General features: G+C 42.1%; 1 protein-coding gene across 1 annotated transcript in view; it reads left to right on the top strand.

The window, feature by feature from the left end:
* Positions 1-25611, top strand: part of MTRF1 (mitochondrial translation release factor 1) — a 33732-nt gene extending 8121 nt beyond the window's left edge. The window contains exons 2-10 of the mRNA XM_082244311.1: positions 986-1417; positions 5198-5289; positions 6678-6759; positions 10287-10394; positions 14126-14298; positions 14390-14507; positions 22680-22816; positions 23265-23363; positions 25332-25611. Of these exons, the coding sequence (XP_082100437.1) occupies positions 1003-1417; positions 5198-5289; positions 6678-6759; positions 10287-10394; positions 14126-14298; positions 14390-14507; positions 22680-22816; positions 23265-23363; positions 25332-25448 (1341 nt within the window). The 5' untranslated portion in view covers positions 986-1002 and the 3' untranslated portion in view covers positions 25449-25611. The remainder of the gene's footprint in view (positions 1-985; positions 1418-5197; positions 5290-6677; positions 6760-10286; positions 10395-14125; positions 14299-14389; positions 14508-22679; positions 22817-23264; positions 23364-25331) is intronic.
* The last annotated feature ends 520 nt before the right edge of the window (positions 25612-26131 follow it).

Raw genomic sequence — 26131 nt, 5'->3', positions numbered from 1 at the left:
ATAATGCCTCCTAGATTTTTGTGTTGGGGTGTTTGCTTCCCAAAATGGGTTCATTTTGTGGGCCTTCCATTGTCCTGGTGCTCCAGGGCCTTTAAAAGTGTGATAGTTTGTCAGGAAATTATGTGTGTAATTTATGCTCCTAGAACGCCTGGAGGTGTTACTTGGATGTTGGGCCTCTGTATGTGTTCAGGCTGTGTAAAAGTCTCACACATGTGGTGTCGCCATACTCAGGAGTAGCAGAATGTATTTTGGGGTGTAATTGCAAGTATGCCTATACAGTGTGTGAGAAATAACTTAGTAATATGACAGTTTTATTAAAACATTTTTAAAAAAAAATCTAAATTTTGAAAAGAATTGTGGGGAAAAACATACTTCAAAAACTCACTATGCCTCTTACTAAATACTGTACCTTGGAATGTCTACTTTCCAAAAAGGGGTAATTTGGGGGATATTTGTACTTTCCTGACTTGTTAGAGTCTCAAGAAATGATAGGCCGGCAGTACATCAGGGGTGATCAATTTTCAACGATTGGCACCATAGCTTGTAGACTCTATAACCTTCACAAAGACCAAATATAATATACTTATTTGAGTTATTTTTACCGAAGATATGTAGCAGTGTAACTTATGGCCAAAATTTATGAAGAAAAATTACTAAATTTGCAAAATGTTATAACCGAAACTAAGAAAAATGCATTTTTTTTTTTTTACTAAATCTTTAGTCTTTTTCACTTGTAGCGCAAAAAAAAAAGGCAGTGATGATTAAATACCACCAAAAGAAAGCTCTTTTTGTGTGGAAAAAAAGACAAAAATGTCATGGGTACAGTGTTGCATGCAATTGTAATTCAAAATATGAGAGTACTGAAAGCTGAAATATGGTCTGGTTAGAAAGGCGGTGCCCAGTGGGTAGGTGGTTAACTGCAGATCTGTTTATTTATTAGCTACCTAAAATATGATATTTAACATCTATGATTTTCTGTCAGCAGGAATATGGGATGTCACAATGAAACGTCTGCCGGGTATTGCGTTGTGGAGGAGTTGTACTCATTGTTTTCATTCGTCTGCCTTTGACCAGCCATCTCGAAGACTATGTCCAAAGTTTTTTATAAAGCAACTTCTTGGATCACACTTACAAAATAGAACTCCTTCTTATGGTATGGTTGTTCATGGGTTTCAGCCAAGAAGAAGCTGCTCTCATGGCATTGGAGCTCTCTGGCAAAGTGATACCTTGCAGAATTACTTGCAGTCCTTAGTCAAGGAGCATAGGCGACTAGGGGAAATGTTAAACCATACATTAAAAGAAGAGGAACGCAAAGCTCTAAATATTCAGCATGCTGAACTCTCTCCTATTTGTTCTTTGCTGTGCCAAATACAAGAGTCAGAAAAAGAAGGCAAAGAGTTGGAGGCCATGTGTGCTGGTAGGTAATGGACAAACTTCCCAGTAAATCTAAATCCAGGCTCAAACCTTAGCCATGTTAGCATCTTCAGGCCTGTGATCTGCATCTTGTATTACTGTAGATTGCTGGATGAGCCCATGTATATTGTTGCTGCTTTAATTTTCCTGTCAAAGAGACTTGACTTGCCCTCCTTTTACTTATGTACTTGAACAACAAAACATAACACACTAGAAAGAAAGCATTAAGGACTTTTCCTTAGTGATTTCTTAGTCCTTGTTTTGACCCCAACATACCAGGGTTATTTATGCCTATGTGAATTAAATTGATCATTCACATTATCCCTTCTTTCTGTATGTGGTTGATGGAAATGTAATAAAATGTATAAAAAAAAAAACATCTAAGCACCTTTTTTTTTTTTTTTTTCTAATCGATATACAACTGCCACATGACCCAGATCTTTTCCAGCCAGTCTGCAGGGAAACAGTGGCAGGAAAACATTTTAGTTTTCTGCTGCTGGCTACATGTTAAAAAAAAAAAAAAAAAACAGCCTTTGGAATACAGAGTAAAAATAAATATCAATAAATTGTTTTACAAATATATATATATATATATATATATAGTGGAAATTTAGACGCCGTTCACACTGGGGCGAGCCGACTTTGCTGGGCGACCTGTGAAGTCGCGGTGCAAGTCAATGCAGGTCGCTCCGGGTCGCCCCCAAAGAAGCTCCGGACCCTTTTTCTAAGTCGGAGCCACTTGTGTCGCTCCTATTAGAACGGGTCCACAGCTTTTCTATGGCAGGTGACCTGTCAGGCGACAGTGTGAACCGGCTCTAAATCTTTATTTTTTTTTTTCGGCAATAACATGGAGTAGGTGAATTTCTGCCAGTCACAGGCACACCCCTCTAGCCTGTGTCTTAGAATAACAGGGAGGTGAAGCCTCTTTAAATCTACATGTAATATGTTTAGCTGGTTAGTGGGCATGGAGAAGGAAGGGAGGGAGGGAGTAGGCTGTCATTTACCACTGTGTATACACCCACATGTGTAACTCTGTAGTCACATTGGCTGCTCAGAGAGGAGATGATCTGCACAGAATTACACTGAAAACTAAGCATGTGCAGAACTTCCAACACTGCTAAATCACCAGCTGCAGAGGGGAGATAGAGAGCAGCAGGGTTTATAGCAGAATAAAGAAAATTAATCTCATACTGAGTGAGTGTGAACAGGATGTAATACAACATATATTGATAGTGTTTTATGATGTTTGTTTAGTGACACTTTAACTGCTTGGCCCCTTTTGCTTTAAAGAAGGTTTTGTGCTTCCCCCAACAGAGTGAAAATAAAAATTAAAAGAACTTTACAAACTGTAGTTTTGGGTTTCTGCATTTTCATGGTTTAGTGGTTCCTAAAGTTGTTGTAAACCTCAGATATGAAATCTGAACAAAGCATATCCTTCTATAGTATGTACTTGTCTCAATTAAAAGAGAAGTATGGACTTTTTTTTTTTTTTTTTTTACCCCAATCATCCTTACCTAGGTGGATGCAGCATCGGTCCGATGCTTCATCTGTCTCCTGCCACCTCTAACATTGAGAATCAAGCGATCAATCACCACAGATTATTTTGTTCTTACAGCTGCGTGAGCAGCTTTCTGCTCTGCCCCCGCCCTCACTGGAACTCTGGGCTGTGGAGGGGGTAGGAGTGGCCTGCTAAGGCTCTGTGTCTCGCTTAGATGCTGAGCCAGGTGCTCAGGCAAGATCGCAACAATGGAGTCCGGATCAACCCACATGCCTGGACCGGCTCTGTGATGTCAGCAGACTTCAGCCCACTGTCTGCTGAAAACGGGTCAAAGGAGAACAGAACGAACTGCACTCCTTCTTTAAAAGATATCTATAAAAGAGTCTTTTCTGACAGGTTTTCCTGACACCAAGAGAAAAATGGTGACAGGGGAGGAATCTGCAGCTAAATGACAGCCTCAGCTCTGTTGCTCTGTGAAGGGGGGGTGTACCTTCCCTTGAATCAGCTCTCAGAGCTCTCCTCACTGAGATCCGTAGAGTGTGACTTCAGCTCTCTGCTCTCTCTTTTTTTCCAAACTCTCAGGCAAGGTTATAAATTCAGCACTTTGATTGGATGAAGAGAAGACTGTAGATAAACGGGTACAACTTATGTAGAAGGATTTGTTTCATCTCTGTGTATCTCCTGAGGATAGTCCCTTCACTGGGTATATGTAAGGGTTTACAACCACTTTAAGAACTAGGTTTTAAGTGAATAAGCAATTGAGAAGTTCTTGTTATTCAAGCGGTTGTATCCTCCTAAACAAAAAAAAAAAACCCAAACCCTGCAGGAGAAAGGCATAATGAGCTAGTTGGCATCGCATACTAGCTCATTATGAAATACTTACCTTAAAACGAAGCCCGACACGGTCGTCCGGACATCACTGAGGGAGCTGTCATGTTCCCTCGGCGTCTCTTCCGGGTTCGGCAGCTCCGGCGCTGTGAGTGAGTGGCTGCATTCAGGGCGAATGTCTCCTAAACCGTGCAGGTTTAGGAGATATTCATTTTACCTACAGGTAAGCCTTATCATAGGCTTACCTGTAGGTAAAAGTTTATTGGCCGAGTATACTACTGCTTTAAAAAGGAACTGCAGTCTGCTCACATAGTTTGTAATAAAAACATCTTTGCCATTCTGAAGCTTCCCTCCAACCACTTTGCATATTATTTTATATATATATATATATATATATATATATATATATATATATATATATATATATATGTGTATGTGTGTGTGTGTATGTACTGTAATTCTGTACTTGCCAAATATGGTGCAGAAATCTCCCTCCACTACATCTGGCTGCAGCCATTGTAACTGTGGGCAGCTGAAGCTGCTGACTGTTCACTTCCTGGATTTATACATACACACACACACACACCGCAGATCAGCTTCTGCTGTAAATGATCACTGCAGAAGCTGCTTGCACGCTCCCCTGCAGGCGGAAGTTCAGGATCAGGTATATATGCGTGATCTTGCACAGAGCTACCGCTCTGTAGCAGTTAAAACTTCTATAGGACGATCAGCAAGTGTATCTAAACCCAAGAAAATGTGTTTAGTTAGATTTGTTTTTTTCCTTCATTTTTGCATTTTGATTTTGCCAGTAAGAGTTTGTCCTATTCTAACAATGCTTCCATCATACTTTATCTATGTAAGAACAGTGTTTGCTACAGAAGCCCCCCCCCCGCTCTTCATTTCCCCATCGCAAAGGGGCATGTGTTGTGTAGTCCTTAGGGATAGCTGGGAGCAATATAACTGATAGGAATGCAGCATAGACAGAGATCACAGGAAATTATCAGCTCATAAGGTTTCTGTCAGGATTAACCGATATCTTTTGCACTTACTGAAAAGATATAACCAACTACTTTAATTCTTTTACAGACCAACAAGGACCAAATTAGTGAAGTTCATAACTTTTTGATATATGCTGAGCTCGTACACAAGTTTTCTGGCACTTTTAACCAGCTCTTTATTGCAAAAAGGTCATGACAACATACCATCATCGGTTTTTTATTGAAATAGTGAAATGTTCAAATCTGTGGCTGGCAGGGTGACTTTTTTTTTTTTTTTTTTTTTTTATTGATTTTGCTAGAACCCTGTTGTGTATGTTACCAGTCTTGGTGCATCAAATGAACCATAGAAACATCAGTTATGGGTTTAAAGCTTAGATAACCATTACTGTCCTGTGTATGAGTTGTAAATGAATGAATGCTGTCTATTAACTGCAATAATTATTGTAATTTTTTTTTTTAGATCTCACATCCAGAGAAGACGAGCAACTGCTGAGCCTTGCACTGGAAGAAAAGGATGCTATAAATCATAACCTCATTCAGTTGCGTAGAAAGGTGATAAAGTTAATACATTGTTTGAACCATTCACTTTTTTAAAAAAAAAGTTATATTTGCAAAGCCAGTGAAGTGGGGTTTTTTTCTGTTAACACTAATTGCACATTGGGGAGAAGACATGCCTAAAGCAGCTTCTAACGCAAGACTTAAGTCTGCTTAAAGGAAAAGTAGATTTGTTTAATTTTTTTTTTTTTTGTATATATGTAAAAGACATCAGTTTCATGTACAGTAAGTATATTTGGTTATGCATATCGTGTATATGTATATGGCGGCATGCTCTGCTTTCCACTTTTGCAGTGCATTTCACTGCTTCTGCTTTACACAATGTGGATGGAGGAAATTCCTGCTGCTGGCTACTGTATGCAGACAGCTGCAATGCTTGTAGCTGTCTGAATACCCCAACAGCGACTGAATCTGAAAGGATGAAAGCATGCAGTCACTGTTCAGCTGACAATTTTCCACCTCACTCATTCCCTTTTCCAGTCTAAAGCTGGATACACACTATACAACTTTTGTTGGTAGATTTCCATTAGATTTACCTTCAACTATGTATTGCAAGGGCCTGCCTGATTGCATACTAATTGAATGTGTTTCGATCCAACCTCATATTATATGGTTTTGGTAAGTCTGAAGGAAAAAATCTAAAGAAAATTGTATAGTGTGTATTCAGCTTAAGTTTGTAAATCCTGGCAGTACTGACATGGCCACCCACTGCTTGGATGTCAGCTGATTCATCAGGTATTAAAGTTCGTCGTGTATGGCCAGCTTAAAACCGAGATCCAACATGTGTGGATGATATTTTTATGATTGTTGTAGCTGTGGTAGATGAAGTGTGTAAAAATGTATGTCACAAAAAAATATAAATCTAATAATCAAAATATGTACTCACTGAAAATACACCAAGGTTTATTTTGCCGTGTGACACTTAGCGAGTCTATTTCTGAAATTAAAACAGTTATGTCCAGTGTGGTGTTAGATTTATGACACGCAATATCTACCATTACTTTGCAATACACCGTTTTTTCAGATGCGGTTATTTACTTTTCGTGGCCCTTTTTCCAGAAAGAAATTCCTGATGACAGCACTTTTAGTGCCCTGATCTAATGCACCAAAATTAGCATAGTCAAAAATATGGCCACATAAGTAGCATAGACCTATTTTACATTGTGTTGGGTGGTTCAATAACCGATGAATCATCTTCTAGCAATTCTTAAAATACAGCTGAGCTACATAGCTTCAGCCCTGATGAGAGACTCGCAGGGGAGAATTGTGGGATACACTCAGATATTCTGGTCGGTGAGTGACAGAAATCCTACAACAGTGTGGTTATTATGTCATTCAGTTACTGGTGATGTCTATCCCTGACAATCCTTTCTGTTTCTTTTCAGCTATTACAGCTTCTCGTGCCTCAGGAAAAATATGATGAGAACGATGCAATACTAGAGGTGGTATCTGGCAGAACTACTGGAGGTTAGTTTGTTATATATTAATTGTAAATCAAAATCACTATCCATACATAATGCACTATTGTGGACATAACTCTACAGGTTTGTGGAATGAGACTGCGCACTTCCCCATGCTTGTATGCAAGTTTAACCACTTACCTACTGGGTACATAAACCTCCTTCCTGCCAAGGCCAAGTCTCAGCTTTCAGGGCTGTCGCACTTTGAATGACAATTACGTGGTCATGCAACACTGTACCTTAATTACATTTTTATCATTTTTTTTTTTTTTTTTTTTCAAACAAATAGAGCTTTCGTTTGGTGGTATTTAATCACTACTGGGGTTTTTATTTTTTGCTGAACAAACAAAAAAAGACCAAACTGTTTTTATAGTTATAAAATTTTGAAAACAGGTCATTTTTCTCCTTCAGTGATGTGCGCTGATGAGGCGGCACTGATGGGCCCCGATAAGCTGCACTGGTAGGTGGCACTGAAGTACACTAATATGGGGCACTGATAGGTGGCACTGGTGGGGGATACTGATGGGCAGCGCTGATGATCGGGCACTGATTGGCACTGGTAGGTGGCACCTGGTGGGCACAATTGCTCTTCCTCTTTGAGACCGATGAGACAGCATGAGGAGAAAAAAAAAGCTGATTGACGGCTGCTGTTTACATCACATGATCAGCTGTCATTGGCTGACAGCTGACCACGTGGTAAGGGGCCGGGACCATCACCTTACTCCGATCTGTGATCAGCCAACTCTCATGGACTCGCTGATCACAGAGCAAGACAAGCGTGCTCCGCAGGGAGCGAACAGGCAGCTCATGCACAGAAGGACGTACATGGATGCCCTCCGGGCAATTAAGGTCCGTGCTGTAACCATCTTGTGGTCACTGGCTCCACTCCTTATTTATTCTGACTTTCTATTAGCCCATTGATATAATGGCCAGCCATACTAACCAATAAAGCAGATGAGGCAAAGGCAGTTCCAGTGACCATGAAGCTTGTCTGTAATTATATATCAGTGTGACTTGGATGTTCTGCAAGTGTAATTTTACATTATTTGATGAGGCCACAGGTTCTCATTTAACTCCAGTTTGTAATATGCAATTTTTTTGGGGCTACTGTGGTCATTCATTTTGGATAATAGGCAAAGTGATTTGACCAAAAGATCACATATACAGGAAATTAACAATTCTTATCCACATTAGCTGCTTTCAACAGCCAGTTTTCATACTTCTGACTCTGGTGCTAGAGTTGGCCTTACTCTTACCTGAGCACATTGTTAAAGCAGCTCACTCACTTTAAATGGAACCTTTGACACATAAAAATACAGCTGTACTAATACTGAGCAGCGCAGTGTAAAAGGCACAAAGCATTTACGTCCGTGTGTTGTAGTGCGCTGAAGTGGAAGTGCATTTGTTTGTACTACACATGGTATGTGTAGGGGTGCCTTTCACAATAATGTGCATTGCATTGTGTGCTAATGTGTAATTTTAGCCTTATTAAAGGTTAGACCACGCAAAACTAATATTTCAGCACAGTGTTTTTTGATCATTCTAGGTCTCCAGGGTCAAATCTTAGTTTCTTTCCTAGATCTGCCTGCAGTAAAGTCTCACACTTCCTACTGCAGCCACAGGGCATCACATTCCGAGTATATCTAAAGGCAAAACCTTTTTTTGTTTTGGACAATGTGGGGGAGGTTTAGGACCCCTGTCTGTTTTTTTTTTTTTATTAGTTTTAAAAGGGAAAAACATACAAAACAGAGCCGTTGGGCATTCCCTGGCTCAACAACACAAGGCATAACAAAACAATAAAGCATAAGTAACAAAAAAACATCCCCCAAACAAGGCTACACCCAACGACTACAGAGCCTTGTCTGGTTTTTAATGCAATTTGTGTATGTTTGGGAGATTTAGCTTTATATTTTTCCTGTTGACTGCTGTCACCAGGACTGAAGGTTAAGGAAAATCCTAAATTTTGAGTTCTCTCCAAAACTGGAATAGGGAAGAAATGTTTCAAAGTAGACCACTGTTCTGGTGACAGCTGTCTGAGGGGAATTTCACTCACTTTGAAAACATTTCCTCTCACTTCCTGTTGTGTTTACAGGACAAAAAGTGAAAGAAACATTCTTCATATTGCACAAATGACACAAAAACTGGCCAGGTTTAACAATCTCCTACTCTACCCAAAATTAAAAATAAAAGTTTTTTCTTTAGATATAATGTAACTGCCACATTTCACATAATATACTATCAGGTAAACATGCACATTGCTCTAAAGGAGGAGAGGTACCTCTTCTATATGCTGCATTTTATTGTTAGATTATTCCTAATATGCAAGATTTGTTTGTAACTTTTATGATATAGCCTGTGTACGTGTGTGTATTTACTGTATGTATGTATGTGAATGCAGCTTGTGCCAGTAATACACTGCTCAAAAAAATGAAAGGAACATTTTTTATTCAGAGTATAATATCAAGTCAATTAAATTCCTGGGATATTTTTCTGGTCAGTTAGGCCCCTTTCACACAGGCGGACCATTCAGATCCGCCTGTTCCTTTTTTTGGCGGATCTGAACTGTCCCCCCCCCCCATGCATTCCTATGGGGCATCGGATGGCAGCGGAGACATGTCCGCTGACATCCGATCCGTCAAATCTGGACGGATGGAAACCCTATTTTCCATCCGTCCAGCGGATCGGATCAGATGAGAACGGACAGATGGTCCGTTCCCATCCGATTTCCCCCATAGAGATGCATGGGGAACTGACAGCTGTGTCTCCGCACACAGCGCGGAGACACAGCTGTCGTCCTGCTGCTCAGTGGGGGATCGGCGGCTCGATCCCCCGCTGAGAAAAACGGACTCCGTCCAACGGACGGAGTGTGTGAAAGGAGCCTAAGATAGCAGAGGCGGTTGTTAATCAGTTTCAGCTGCTTTGGTGTTAGTTATATTAACAGGTGCACTAGATGGGCAACAATGAGACAACCCCCCCCCAAAACGAGAATGGTTTTACAGGTGGAGGCCACTGGCATTTTTTCCCTACTACTCTTTTCTGATGTTTTTCATTAGTTTTGCATTTGGCTAGGGTCAGTGTCACTACTGATAGCATGAGGTGATACCTGGACACTATAAAGGTTGCATAGGCAGTCCAACTCCTCCAGGATGGCGTATTAATACGTGCCATTGCCAGGAGGTTTGCTGTGTCTCCCTCCCCAGCACAGTTTCATGAGCATGGAGGAGATTCCAGGAGACAGGCAGTTACTCTAGGAGAGCTGGACAGGGCCACAGAAGGTCCTTGAAATCAGCCCTCTGTAGGTTAATAATTTTAATTTAAATCAAACAATGTGGCATCCTTTCATTCCTAACACATTACCCAGTCCATACCAGTATAGATTTACAGCATAAGGTTTTTCCCCATTCAGATCTGCTGTGTTTTCAAAGTGTTCCTTTAATTTTTTTGAGCAGTGTATAAATGAGAAGTTGCCTGTTGTCTTTTTAGTAGTGTCTGTGAAATATCTGTGAGCGGTTTAATAACTGCCTTCTTTTTCAGGTGATATTTGCCAGCAGTTTACTAGAGAGATCTTTGACATGTACCAAAACTATGCACAGTACAGGTCTTGGACATTTGAGATCTTGAATTACACCCAGGCAGGCTGTGGTAATATTTTTTACACTATTCCTTTTATGTTTACTAATGTCATTCCTTTTGTGTCAAAGCCAAGGCTTGCTAACTGAACATAAATCATTGTACTAAAGGTGAAACTCCAGGAAGATATTAACCAAAACGCTGTCTAATCCAGTCATGTTTAGGCTCCATGTACACGGGACGTTGTTAAAAGTCCCTTTGAATGCTGGAATTTTTAGGACGTTTGAAACGTCCGTTCGGTCGCGTTTGTACCCGCGTTTAGCGGGCGTTTGCGTTTTAGAACCGTTCCTAGAGGTCAAAAAAATTATTCCCCTTTAAAATGGAATACCGCGAACTCTAAATGCGGGTCATCGCGTTCGTACGCGTTCGGTCGCGTTTTTGCATTTGAAACGCCGGGAAACACACGTTCGAACGCAAATAATTGCGTTCTAAAAAAAAATCCCTGAACGCAACTGCCTGCAAATGCCTGCAAATGACTGTAAACGACCCTGTGTACATGGACAGATAAGATAACATGTAGATGGGTTCAGGGGCTTCTAAAAAAACAACTGCTCCTAAATGGCCATTTCCAGCGTCCCGTGTACATGGAGCCTTAGGCTCCATGTACACGGGACGTTGTTAGAAGTCCCTTTGAATGCTGGAATTTTTAGGACGTTTGAAACGTCCGTTCGGTCGCGTTTGTACCCGCGTTTAGCGGCGTTTAGGGGCGTTTGCGTTTAGAAGCGTTCCTAGAGGTCAAAAAAATTATTCCCCTTTAAAATGGAAAAACGCGAATGCTAAACGCGGGTCATCGCGTTCAGACGCGTTTGGACGCGTTTGTGCGTTTGAAACGCCGGGAAACACACGTTCGAACGCAAATAATTGCGTTCTAAAAAAAGTCCCTGAACGCAACTGCCTGCAAATGACTGTAAACGACCTGGTGTACATGGACAGATAAGATAAAATGTAGATGGGTTCAGGGGCTTCTGAAAAAAACGCCCAACTGCTCCTAAACGACCATTTCCAGCGTCCCGTGTACATGGAGCCTTAAACTAAAGCATAATGAAATGTATTTTAAAGCATGGCTGACTGTTTTTATTACCTTGAAGCATTATTAAACCCAAAAGCAAACATTTATTTTATTGCAGCTTACCAATTCTTAGATGTTATGGCTACATTCATTTCCCTTTTTTTAGGCTTTCTTCTATTAACTGGTGATCCAGTCATTGGGTCTGGTATTTTTTCAACAGAAAAGTTCTCTTGCTGGGATGAGACAAACCATTTACCACTGACAGGGGTGCTTAAAATGATCAGCTTTTATTTCTGTAAATACTTTATACCAAAAGGAACAAAACTGTTTGCTAGAACTGATTATAAAGTATTAGCTGGAGTGTGGCTTCAATTTGTTACTATATTTAAATCTGCTAGTACATCCAACACTACTCATCCCCCAGACTTGACAATGCTGCTGTCCAAATCTTCCTCCTGTGCTCATTCATGTAGAGCAGGGGTCTTCAAACTTTCTAAACAAAGGGCTGGTTTACTGACCTTCAGACTTTAGGGGAGCCGGACTGTGGCCATTGGGAATAGAAAAGGTCCCAAAGTCAGTGAGAAAAAATAATTCCTCATCGTTGGTTTCAGTGGGACTATTTGTGCCCCATCATTGGTGTCAGTGGGAGGAATTGTACTCCATTATTGGGGTCATATGGAGAAATTGTGCACCATCGTTGATGTCATTGGGAGGAATAGTGCTCCTTCATTGGTGTCAGTGGGAGGAATTCTACTCCATTATTGGGGTCATTGGGAGCAATAGTGCTCCTTCATTGGTGTCAGTCGAGGGCATTATGCCCCATTGTTGGTGTCAGTGGATGAAATGGTGCTCCTTCATTGGTGTCAGTCTAGGGCATTATGCCCCATTGTTGGTGTCAGTGGATCAAATAGTGCCCCAAAGGCCAGATAAAAGCAAGAAAACGGCCGCAGATTGGGGATCACTAATCTAGAGTAGTGTCTGTATAATACAGGAGGTGTGTTACTGGCAAGATCATCAGGAGAAAACAGAGAAGAAAAAAGTCTAAAAAAAAAAAAACTTAATACAGCCATCACATTTAATGATTGGTAAGCTGCAATATATTACATTTTTGCTTTGGGGTTTCATACTGCCTTAATGCAGTCGCCTGTACAGCAACATATAGACCATGAACAGAATTGTTAGCACTCTGGGCCATCCAGGTCTTTATTGCTTTAGATAGTGGGTGCATGGACATAATTTCATCAGTGTGCTATTGCTACATTGTCCCTTTATTTGTGAACTTACAGGAGGTGAGAGCACAGCAGTGAGCCCATCAATATGTTGCGGCTCCTACAATGTGCATTGTCCCCCAGTTTGTGAGCATTCTTACAGGAGGTTGAACACGGTGGTGACCTCAATGTGTTACTGCTCCTACATTGTCCTACAGCAGACTAGGGATGGAGAAGTGACTACAGAAGCAAAACATCAGCAATTGTTTCCCTGTGGTCACTAATCCGATAGCTGAGAACCATTACTATGAGTTCAGGGAGAGAAAGGTGGTGAACTGTGCACATGGGGGGCATTTGCAGGAATAAGAGTAAGGTAGATCACATACATGGAGGAAAAAATTAGATCCAAAGATTGATTTTTGCCTGGTGTTCTTCTTAAATATTTTTCAGGTTATATGCCCATAAAAATATGCTCACATAATGTACAAAGACAGACCGTAGGGGTAGAGGTATTTCTGTATATTGATTGCTCTCTGCGGAAAACTGAGAGAACCGTAATTATGGGATGAAGTTGGCATTTGCTGCCCAAGTGCTGTAATATTTTTTTCAGTTTTTTTTTTTTTTTGCTGGAAAACGTTTTTAAATTCTACTCGGGAACTGTTTAAAATCTACTTGTGTATAGGCACACTTCCATTTGGGCTGCAGAAGAAAATGTTACTGGTGTACACTGAATTGCAATTAAATGTGTGCAGGACTTTTTTCCTAAAGGATTCTGGGGTTTGTTTGTGTTTGTTTTTTTTTGTTTTTTTTTTTTAACAAGTAGGTTATTAAGGAATGCAAAACCTACAGTTGCCAAAGCAGGATGCATAGCTCAACAAGTGTCAACATACTGAATCTTAAGCCGGCCATAGATGCAGGGAGGACCAGATCTATGGGCAGATCCAAGTCAGTAGTGACCTTAGTTCTATGCAAGCTGTTGAGTTGTTTGAAAATGTGCTAAGCCAAAAGCTGCAATAAAAAATATTTGTCATGCCAAACACTGCATTGCATCGAAAAGTAAAATGCAAATTTGGGCATACAGTTGCTTGTAGGACCATGCACTTTGTAAGAACATTTGTGATGGTTATCGCAGGAGGTTCAAGGACCCACCACCAGATACCTGGAACTTTCTTCAGCTTTGCTACTTTCTGTTCTCCATCTCAGAAATTATATTTACAGGACCCTCACCACTTTTGAGAACATCTGCAGAACCAGTAGGGGACTCAGTTTCCTCTCGTTACAAAGACTTTATTGCTAACCCAACTCCACATTTTTTTTTTTTCTTAAACTGGTACATTGTCTCAGTTTAAACATGTGATGTATTTTCTATTGTGAATAAAATATGGGTTTCTGAAGTTTGCAGATCGATGCATTCTGTTTTTTATGTAGATTTTACACACCATCCCAACTTTTTTGGAATTGGGGTCGTATGTAATTGGTTTGTTTCTTGATTGTCCCTAATGAATCGCCTGTTGATCTTGTTCCAGGAGGGCTGCACCATGCAGCTGCACGTGTTGCGGGAGAAGGGGTATACAAGCGTTTGAAATACGAAGGGGGCGTTCACAGAGTTCAGCGCATTCCAGAGGTTGGCCTTTCCTCTAGGATGCAGAGGATTCACACAGGAACCATGACTGTAATTGTCCTTCCACAGCCAGATGAGGTTAAGTGCATGAATTTATCATAAGCTGGGTTATGGGGATTGTCTTATGTTTATATGATAGATATTAAGTATGTTTTTATATCCTGAACAGATTGATATTAAAATTGATCCAAAGGACTTGAGAATTGATACATTCAGAGCCAAAGGGGCTGGAGGTCAGCATGTTAATACAACGGACAGTGCAGTGAGGATTGTTTATCTGCCTACAGGTACTGTATGATATCAATCTTTTACAATCAATGCACTGCCAGCAAAGAAACCTGAACTTCAGGCAAACAGTAAATACACAGATAATATACATTAGTCGTGGCCAAATGTTTTGAGAATGACACAAATATTCATTTTCACAAAGTCTGCTGCTTCAGTTTTTTTTTTTTTTTTTAGATCTTTTTTTCAGATATGGTATACTTAAAGATAATGACATTTATGCAAAGAGTCAATATTTGCATTGTTGACCCTTCTTTTTCAAGACCTCTGCAATTGGTCCTGGCATGCTGTCATTCAACTTCTGGGGCACATCCTGACTGATGGCAGCCAATTCTTGCACAATCAATGCTTGGAGTTTGTCAGAATTTTTTTTTTTTTTTGTTCGTTCGCGTCTTGAGGATTGACTACGTTCTCCAAGGGCCATGGACCAAAAGTTTTGATGTTTTGTTCTCAAAGCCCCTTAGTTATCACTTTTGCCTTATGGCAAGGTGCTTCATCATGCTAGAAAAGGTATTGTTCATCACAAAACTGTTCTTGGATGGTTGGGAGAAGTTTTTCTCGTAGGATCTTTTTGTACAATCCTTTATTCATGGCTGTTATCTTAGGCAAAATTGTGAGTGAGGCCACTCCCTTGGCTGAGAACCAACCCCACACATGAATAGTCTCAAGATGTTTTCCCTCAGTCCTCAGCAGTCCAATCTCTGTACCTTTTGCAGAATGTCAGTCTGTCCCCGATGTTTTTCCTGGGGAGAAGTGGCTTCTTTGCTTCCCTTCTTGACACCAGGCCATCCTCCGAAAGTCTTTGCCTCATTGTGCGTGCAGATGCACTCTTCCTGCCTGCTGCCATTCCTGAGCTAACTCTCCACTGGTGGTGCAACGATCCCGCAGCTTAATCAACTGTAGGAGATGGTCCTGGCGCTTGCTGCACTATTTTGGTCGCCCTGAAGCCTTCTTCAAAAACGCAGTGGAAATGTTTTTTATGGGATTAAGTTCAATTTCATGGCAAAGAGGGACTTAGGTTCGATTCATCTGATCACTCTTCATACCATTCTGGAGTATATGCAAATTGCCATCATAAAAACTTAAGCAGCAATCTTTGTAAATATGTATTTCCCTTCTTTCCACCCCAAAGCTGGATACACAACTGAGCAGCTTGGGAGGAGCTTGCTGTACTATCTATCCGATGTTAGTTCAGGGATCTCCCTGTTGAGCTATTGTGTTTTGACAGGGGGACTACCCTAGTTCAGCCGGCTTCTGTTGGACAGTGTCACGTACCTTAGCTGAAGGCTGAGTTGATGAGAGGGCTTCCCTTGCGGCTCTGGTCCGAGCACCCCTGGAGGTGGTAACAGAGGTACAAGGGTTAAAGAAGCACGGGTGTCGGTAGCTTGATAGCAGCCGACTGCCACAGTCAGGGACGTAGTCAAGGTGAGCCGGGGTCATACACAATAAAACAGCAGGATAGACAGGAAGCAGGCCATTTGGCGCCAATGCGCTAAGACGTGCGCATTGGCTCACGGTCATGCGCCTACGTGTCAGTGCACGCTGGACATTAGCCTGTTCTCGTCCGTGTACTGGTGCACATGAATGAGCATTGGCTGAAGAAGAATTAGCATTAGCTGCACAAGGACTATCATTAGCTGTACGCAAACTAGTATTAGCTGAACAAGCTTCCTAACAGACAGGCTGGTGGTGTACACATGGGCTTGAATGTCGGCCGGTTTCTGGTAAAACGGCCGATAATCTGCCCATGTGTATCAGGCACTAGTCTGCGATCTGGACAATTAAAGTGCAGCAACAGGCTAATGAGCGTATCCCTTTGTTCACTCTGCTTCCCTCCTATCCGCATGCTCCTTGTCAACACTTTTGCATGCTGCACACTTGATTGGCTTCCAGTCTTGTCCCTTCTGTCTCATAGTCTGAGCTTTTTGCAAATTGCAAGAAGCTGAAGTCAAGTCAAATTCAGGTGCATTAAAAAAAAAATGTAATGATGTAGTAATGAAAACAAAGCTGCACTAACGTGTACATTCTATACCTGCCTAGAGTTCTTCTTTAAATATAAAGCCTACAGACATGTTCTCTTCCCCCTCCCTTCACTCTGTACCTCCACTATTTGGCTATTATTTAGATTCTGATTCTGTTTATAAAGCCACTGCATATTTAGTTACATAGTTAATGAGGTTGAAAAAAGACATCAGTCCATCCAGTTCAACCTATGATGTGTGTGTGTGTGTTTGCTGTTAACCGTACATTGTATACCCCTGTATGTTGTGATCTTTAAGGTGCCCATCTAATAGTTTTTTGAAACAATCGATTCTCCCTGCTGATACGACTGTTTGAGGAAGAGAATTCCACATCCTTACTGCTCTGACAGTGAAGAACCCCCTACGTACTTTAAGGTTAAATCGCCTTTCCTCTAGTTTTAGTGAGTGGCCACGTGTCTTATTGTATTCCCTTTCTCTGAATAGTTTGTTCCTTATGCTAGGGTCGCCAGTACAGTATTTGTAAATTGATATCATATCCCCCCTTAATCATCTCTTCTCCAGGGAGAATAAGTTCAGTGCTTGTAGTCTTTCCTCATAGCAGATGTCCTTCATTCCCCTAATTATTTTTGTTGCCCTTCTCTGGACTCTTTCCAGTTCCAGCACATCCTTCCTGAGGACCGGTGCCCAGAACTGGACAGCATACTCCAGATGTGGCCGGTTCAGAGTCTGGTAGAGAGGGAGAATAATATCTTTATTTCTGGAGTGAATCTCCTTTTTTATACATCCCAGTATTCTGTTGGCTTTGCTTGCAGCGGCTTGGCATTGCATGCCACTGCCAAGCCTGTTGTCTACCAGTACCCCCAGGTCCTTGTCCATCTTAGATTCACCCAGAGGTTCCCCCCCTAGTGAGTAGCTTGCTTTCTGGTTTCTGGCACCCAAGTGCATTACTTTACATTTTTCAACATTAAACCTCATCTGCCATGTAGTTACCCACCCCATTATTTTGTTCAGGTCCGCTTGAAAGGTTTCCACATCCTGAATAGAAGATATTGGCATGCTTAGTTTAGTGTCGTCCGCAAAACTGAGATTGTACTAGATATCCCCTCATCTAGATCAGTGTTTTTCAACCTTTTTTGTGTAAAGCCTATTTACTATATAAAGTAATTTGCTTGAATAGGAATCAAATAAACACAAAGAAATTATTTTATAATTACTTTATTATGAAATAATAAAGTTTTATAATTTTTCAAATTTCTGTTTACTTACTCAGTGCGAAACCTGGGCCTGTTTGGCTCAACACAAAGCTGATATTCTGGCTGAAATCGAAGAAAGACACACACGTAGTTCTTCGTCAACAGCTCTCAGTCTCTCTCTGTCTTTATTGTTTTGAAGCAAAGGGTGTTTCGTTTGGAGATGGCGTTTAAGTTTACTTGGGACTATAGCACTGTTAGATAGCTTTTCACCACACACAGTGGAGTTGGTCTGTTTGCATCTCCGGTGAAAGTAAATCCAAATGAAATATAGCTTTCGCTATATTGCCTTGTGCCAGAGAATTTGCTTGAGCTAACCATCTTTTCTTTCTTTTGATCCCCACTCATACTTGGGCTCTCATCTGGCTCCGAATTTTGTTCAGAGTCCAATAGTGTTGAGCGAACACGGACTGTATTATTCGGGTCCGTACCGGATAATTGGATTTTTGTTACCCGGACACGGACCCGCAAACTTTACTGTATGTTCGGGTTTAAAATCCGTGTTCGGTAATTTTATTTCCTGTTTTGTATGTAATGGCGCGCTTTTAATGGTGGGCTTTCAACAGCCAATCAACAAGTGTTTAACTGGTGTGCCATAGAAGCCATCACAGCCATGCCTACTAATGGCATGGCTGTGATTGGCCAGCTGAAGCATGTGACCCAGGTCTTTATAAGCTCGAGACACAGCGCGCTGTGCGTCAGTCTGCTGTAGTGTAGGGAGAGAGCACACATAACGGTGCTGGCTGCTGCTGATTAGGGACAGACAGGGAAAAACATTGTGCCCGAAAAGAATGCAGGGACAGGTCAGAGTGTAGGCAGGGAAAGATATTTGAGCATTTTAGGGACAGGCTGGAGAGAGTAGGCAGGGAGAGATTAGGAGACACAGGACAGAACAATCGTCCGTTAGCGATCTACATCGATTTTGCTGTGTGGGGGGTGGTGCAGTGAATGATCTTTTTGCCCTCACTTGAGCCCACTGAGGAGGAGGAGGAGGAGGGAGAAAAAAATATTTTTTTATCTGTCTGTTGTGTGCAGCGTTCAGCTATATTTTACTACAGAGTGCTGTTCTAATCTGCTATTTAAAAATTACAAAGTTAAAGGGGATTTTTTTTTTTTTTTTTTCCCTTCATAGCCTGCTGCTGACCGTGACATAAAACATAAGACACTGCTGTGTTCACATGTGCTATTGAAAAATAACCAATTTTATATACTTTTTTCTATTCCGCTATTCAATATACACCCTTTTGGGGTAAAAAAAAATTAAATTGCGGCATAGTCTGTATCGGTACGTGTGAGATACACCTTTCAAATTTTTTGGGCGCATCTTCCACCGCCGAGGATTGCAGGGCGCTTCAGTTTGCCTCCTGTTCCGAACTCCTCCTACTCCTCTTCCTCATCCTCATCCTGCCTTTAGGGTACAAAAAATTGTAATCAGGGCCTAGTCTGTGTTTGTACGTGTGAGATACACCGTTTTATAAAAAATTTTCTATTCCGCTATTCAATATACACCCTTTTGGGGTGAAAAAAAATTAAATTGCGGCATAGTCTGTATCGGTACGTGTGAGATACACCTTTCAAATTTGTTTGGCGCACCTTCCACCGCCGAGGATTGCAGGGCGCTTCAGTTTGCCTCCTGTTCCGAACTCCTCCTACTCCTCTTCCTCATCCTGCCTTTAGGGTACAAAAAATTGTAATCGGGACCTAGCTTGTGTTTGTACGTGTGAAATACACCGTTTTATAAATTTTTTTCTATTCCGCTATTTAATATACACCCTTTTGGGATGAAAAAAATTTAATTGCGGCATAGTCTGTATCGGTGCGTGTGAAATACACCTTTTAAATTTGTTTGGCGCATCTCCTTCCGCCGAGGATTGCAGGGTGCTTCAGTTTGCCTCCTGTTCCTAACTCCTCCTACTCCTCATCCTCTACCGCCTCCTCATCCGGTCAGCGTAACACCTTCACCACAAACTTCAGCACAGCCAGGGGTAAACGACAGTAGGCAGTTTTAAAACTTGCCTGTTTGGGTAAAAAATCCCACACCGCGCAGGAGTTGTGGAGGAGCATGGAACAGCAGACCGATGAGTTGTTGGTGCCAGCGAGCCTCAAGCCCGGCCTGGTGGTGTGCGATAATGGGCGAAATCTTATAGCAGCTCTGGCCCTAGCTGGTTTGACGCACATCCCTTGCCTGGCGCATTTGCTGAATTTGGTGGTGCAGAGGTTCCTTAAAAATTACCCCGATATGTCAGAGCTGCTACAGAAAGTGCGGGCCGTCTGTGCGCACTTTCGGCATTCTCACCCTGCTGCTGCTCGCCTGTCAGCGCTGCAACGTAACTTCTGCCTTCCCACTCACCACCTTATATGTGACGTGCCCACAAGGTGGAACTCCACCTTGCACATGCTGGAAAGACTGTGCGAGCAGCAGCAGGCCATAGTGGAGTTTCAGCTGCAGCACGCACGCGTGAGTCGCTCTGCGGAACAGCACCACTTCACCACCAATAACTGGGCCTCCATGCGAGACCTGTGTCCCTTGTTGCGCTGTTTTGAGTACTCCACCAACATGGCCAGTGCCGATGACGCCGTTGTCAGCTTAACTATCCCACTTCTATGCCTCCTTCAAAAAACGATTCGGGCGATGATGGAAGAGGATGTGGCACAGGAGGAGGAGGAGTAGGAGGAAGAGGGATCATTTCCAAGGCTTTCAGGGCAGTCATTCACAAGTGGCTCCGAGGGTGGGTTCCTGCACCCACAAACGCCAGGTACACAATTGTCCAGCAGGGGCACAGTTCTGGAGGATGAGGAGGAGGAGATGGAACCATGTTCACAGCAGGGTGGCACCCAGGCCAGCTCATGGCCATCACTGGTGCGTGGCTGGGGGGATACAGAGGACACAGACCATACACCTCCCACAGAGGACAGCCTTTCATTGCCTCTGGGCAGCCTGGCACACATGAGCGATTACATGCTGCAGTGTCTCCACAACAACCGCCGAGTTGCCCACGTTCTAACTTGTGCTGATTACTGGGTGGCCACGCTGCTGGATCCCCGTTACAAGGACAACGTGCCGTCCTTCACTCACTGGAGCGTGATCGCAATATGCGCGAGTACAAGCGCACGCTGGTAGATGCGCTGCTGCTGGCATTCCCACCTGACAGCGGGGCCACAGTGGAAGCACAAGTCCAAGGCAGAGGAGGAGGAGGAAGAGGTCACCAACACAACCAGGGCACCGCCAGCACCTCAGAAGGCAGGGTTAGCATGGCCGAAATGTGGAAAAGCTTTGTCAGCACGCCACAACAAACAGCAGCACCAGCAGCTCATATGGAACGTCTTAGCAGGAGGCAGCATTTCACCAACATGGTGGAGCAGTATGTGTGCACACGCCTACATGTAGTGAATGACGGGTCTGCCCCCTTCAACTTCTGGGTCTGCAAATTGGGCACATGGCCTGAGCTTGCCCTTTACACCTTGGAGGTGCTGGCGTGCCCTGCAGCCAGTGTATTATCTGAACGTGTATTTAGCACGGCTGGGGGCGTTATCACAGACAAGCGCAGCCACCTGTCCAGAGACAATGTGGACAAGCTCACATTCATTAAAATGAACCAGGCATGGATCCCACAGGACTTTTCCGTACCTTGTGCAGAATAGAGATGGATACCGACCTTACCCAGCCATTGTTATATTTTTGATCTTTCTCACTCTTTTGGGGTGTACCTTAATTTAAAATGACTAAAAAAAAGCAGTGTTGGCTACCTCATCCCTCTCCACCGCCACATCCACCGCCACCTCAACCTCCCTCCTACTCCATATGGGCCTCGTCCTTCACAGATGAAGAAAATAGTTTTATTTTTCTGTTTTTTTTTTGTTGTTTTAAGTTATTTCCCTATCTACATTTGTTTGCAGAGCACTTGCCATGCTCTTAACTACATTTTGCTGCCATTTGCAGCACTCTAGCCCTTTCCATTGGTTTTTTTAGAGCCATTTTAGTGCCTGAAAGTTCGGGTCCCCATTGACTTCAATGGGGTTTGGTGTCCGGGTAAAGTTCGGCCGACCGCGCCGAACATGGACATCCAGGTGTGTCCGCTCAACTCTAGAGTGCAGTTCTTTCCTTTTCAAAAACTTGTCCATCACTGCAGTATCTCACTGTCACTCAGTACTTACTGCGCTTGTCTCCTCCAGATAGCCGCTGTCCGTCACACTCAGCACTCTTCTGCGCATGTCTCCATCAAGATCCATCAGTCAGTGCTCTTCTGCTCATGTCTCCTCCAGATCCATCTGCGCTCTTCTGCTCATCGGCGATGTCTCCTCCTGTATTCCTCCTGTCAGTGTAACAGTGACACCGGAGCTATTTATAGTCCATAACATACGCTTTGGATGAAATTGGAATTTTTCCCACGGCACACCAGGCAATATCTCACGGCACACTAGTGTGCCGCGGCACAGTGGTTGAAAAACACCGATCTAGATAATTTATGAATAAATTAAACAGCATTGGCCCCAGGACAGAACCCTGGGGGACCCCACTTTCCACACCTGCCCAATCCGAGTACTCCCCATTAATCACCACCCTTTGCACTCTTCCCCTGGAGCCAGTTCTCTATCCAGGTACTCACCCTATGGTCCATACCTACCTTCCTTAGTTTGAACAGTAAGCGTTTGTGAGGAACGGTGTCAAAGCCTTTGCAAAGTCCAGATACACCACATCCACAGGCTTGCCTTTATCTAGGTGGCAGCTCACTTCATCATAGAAGGTTTTTCATGAATCCATGCTGATTACTACTAATAATACCATTTTCATTTCTAAAGTCTTGTATGTGGTCCCTTAACATCCCCTCCAAAATCTTAGACTACTGATGTTAGGCTGACCGGCCTATAGTTACCTGGGATATATCTCGGCCCTTGTAGTTTCTTTATACTTCATACTTCTATTTTTGTCGTTCTCATGTAGGGATGTCGGTGGAATGCCAAGAAGAGCGTTCTCAAATTATGAATAAGGAAACTGCCATGAAAATGCTCAGGGCTAAACTCTTTGAACAGACGGTCAATCAGGAGCTGTCCCAAAGGCAAAGTGCCAGGAAACTGCAGGTGGGTAAATACACACACTAACTGGCCTTTGCAAGGTGAAGGCCCTGCATGCATGGCTTACTCATTACAAGACGGGAAAACCTCTGTGAAAAAGTGTCAGGGAGTGCTGTGCGCTGATGTGCAGAGGGTTCCAGCACCCAGCAATTATTTACATGCCCTATTGGGTGAAGTGAATTTCTGCCAGCTGTGACTTAACAACAAGACATGGCGCCCACAGGGAGGTGAATGCCACTGACAACAATGCTACAGGGGCTCTTTTAATAATCCCACTAACACCATTGCCTTAGGTCCACTGACACCAGTGAATTATGAGGTTCATTTAATATGCCCACTGACACCATTATCTGAGGGAGACTCCTTTATTTAACCCACTGACACCAATGCCTAAGGGTCATCCCTTTTACTATGCCCATTGATGCGTGTTGTTACTGTATTATTTCCTTGACAGGTTGGTACAAGAGACCAGTCTGACCGAATTCGCACTTACAACTTCACTCAGGACAGACTAACGGACCACCGGATATCCTTTGAATCTCGAAATCTAAAGGTAAGAATTTAATCTAGTAAGATTTAAAATGCCCAATTTACCAAAACAATAAGTGCCCATAAGAACTATTATTGTTTGCTGTGGTTACTTTATTGTGGACTCTATCTTCCATAATAATCAGTGAGTTTTTGCATTCTTGGCACCTTCACCTCCTCTAATGAGCTGCTTTGGTTTAATCAACAATTGGTTGATTTACTAAAACTGGAGAGTGCAGAATCTGGTGCAGCTGTGCATGTTAGCCAATCCGCTTATAACTTCAGCTTGTTCAATTACGCTGTAACTAAAAACCCTGGAAGCTGACTGGTTTCTTTGCAGAGCTACACCAGAGTTTGTACTCTTCAGTTTTAGTAAATCAACTTCAATGTTTGCTAAATTTTTGCACCACAATTGCAGCCACATTTGACAGTGCCCTGATGTAAAACCTGGAAATATATCATATACAAACAGTTATGTTCAGCCCTTGGACCAGCTAAGTTTCAGTAACCTTGGCTATAGACTTTTCTGTGAAAATCAGTTAAATTGCACCTGTACTATGGATACTGTGTCCCAAAAAGTCAGCAGATGGCAATGGACTAGTCACCATTATTGTCTGTGGACTCCTTACAGTTGATCGTTTTTCATTGTTGACTTGCCATACCTTGTTTCACATAGTTTCTCTGCTTTGAGGTGGCCATATACAGCTTTCTACCAAGCAAGAAGACAGTACGTGGCATAGTAGTGACATCAACAAATCTTGTAATACTAGTAACCAAAGGCAGCAGTGCCTGCAGATGAACATAGATTGATCTAGATTTGGCCCATTCAGCTGACTTCTGTCAAAGGAACAAGTTGGAAAACTTTTTTCAATCAATGGTTGCAGCCACTGATCAGTGAGCAGAATTCACCGATCAGTGGCTGCAACCATTGATTGACAAAAGTTTTCCAACTTGTTCATCTTCAACTTGAATCTCACTGTTGGAATACAATGTCCCGACAGGGGAGGGATTCCTCCATCTACTTCTTTTTTGTGGATGAATGAATCTGTTTGTTTGTTTTCTTTGTTCAGCCTGCTGACTGACAAAAAAGAATCATCTATGACCAACTTTTCATGATCTCACATGCAGATACACAGCTATAAGCATAAAGAACGGATGCTTAGGGTCATGTCAGGAAGTGCACAGCTAGTTTTTAGGAGGAATTCAAGACATATCAAATTTTCAGGGTACTGCTTGGGCAAAATTACCATTTTCTATATGTTCCCTATAAAATAACATATCTTCATGTTGTTTGTTTTTTTTTTTTGCAATGCAAGAAATGAACCTAAAAAGGAATGAAGTTATTATTGCGCTTTTACGAGCATTTGGCGTGTTTTTTATTTTTTTTTTTATTTCTGCTTGTAAACGCACCTCTGTTAGCCTATCTGGTAATGCAGACATAGACATTTACAGATGTATTAGAAAGGAGCGTTTTAAAGGCAGAAAATAAAACCTCACCGGCACATTCAGGAGAGTAGTCTTTGGGCAGAAAAAAAATGCAAAACACGCATAAACACACCTAAACCATAGGCATGTTTGTGCATTAATGCATTCTAATGGCCAGAATAAAGTAATATTCTGGCCAACAGAATGCAGTATCAAACCTAAACGTGGGCTTTAAGCTGCTTTTCTCCTGCCAGGAGAAAAGGCTTTCAGAGGAGATGAGTAAACGCTCAGTGTACATGAGGCCTCGGTTATTCTGAACATTGCAGTGGTTGTAAAGAATGAAAATCAGAATTGGCAGTTATAAAAAAAAAAAAAAACTGCTGCATATTAAAAATTAAAATGCAATTTCAATAACATGACATTTAAAATGGGTAGTGTAGCAATCTTATCTGTTAATCTTTTTAAAATGAAAGCAAAGTTTGCCCATTGATATATACAAAAAGGTGAAGTAATTGCGCAGTATTTCGTGAAGAAAGGTGTACATTGTGCTAATCTTTTTCTCTTTCAGGAATTCATAAACGGAGAAGACATTTTGGATGACTTAATAGAAAGGCTACAGCAGTCAGCAGATGCAGAGGCTCTTCTTGAGCTCATAGAAAACAATTCCTTAAAGCTGAACAGATGAATGTCTCTTGGCTTGTGATAGAATTCACTACCTGGACTCTGTACTCACGCCTCGTCTCTTCTTCTAAGCCTTGCCTTGCCGTCTCTCAGTTTTCTTGTTATCGCCTAACCCAAAGTAAGCCAGCACATTTTAGAAAGTGGCTGCATTCTTGGAGGTCAGCTTTAAGTTTGAATCAGATAATTGGACCTTTTTTTTAAATAAAAGATTTACATGTAAGTTTGAAGCCATGTTAACTAATAGAGTATCTCCCCATTAGAAGGAATGCAATTTTTTGGGCTTCTGAAGGATTTCGTTTTTTTTTTTTAGTTCTGCTTAGATTTTGTTAAGTACTGTACGCCAGAAAATTCTAATGTATGTATTAAAGCAGGGGTCCTCAAACCTTTTAAACAGGGGGCCAGTTCATTGTCTCCCAGACTGTTGGGGGGGCCAGACTATAGTTTGAAAAAAAATGAACAAATTTCTATGCACACTGCACATATCTTATTTGTAGTGCAAAAAAACTATAAAAAATAAACATACAATATTTAAAATGAAAAACAATTTTAATCAACATAAACCTATTAGTATTCCAATGGCAAGTATGGGCCTGCTTTTGGCTAATGAGATGGTCATTGTCCGGTTCCGTATTTGCACCAGTGCTCATCAATGGAGCCTCACCAGTACACATCGATTCAGCCTGACCA

This window comes from Pelophylax lessonae (assembly GCF_965119305.1).
Source record: "Pelophylax lessonae genome assembly, chromosome: 2".
NCBI classification, from domain to species: domain Eukaryota; kingdom Metazoa; phylum Chordata; class Amphibia; order Anura; family Ranidae; genus Pelophylax; species Pelophylax lessonae.
This window is presented reverse-complemented; position numbering and strand designations above follow the sequence as displayed.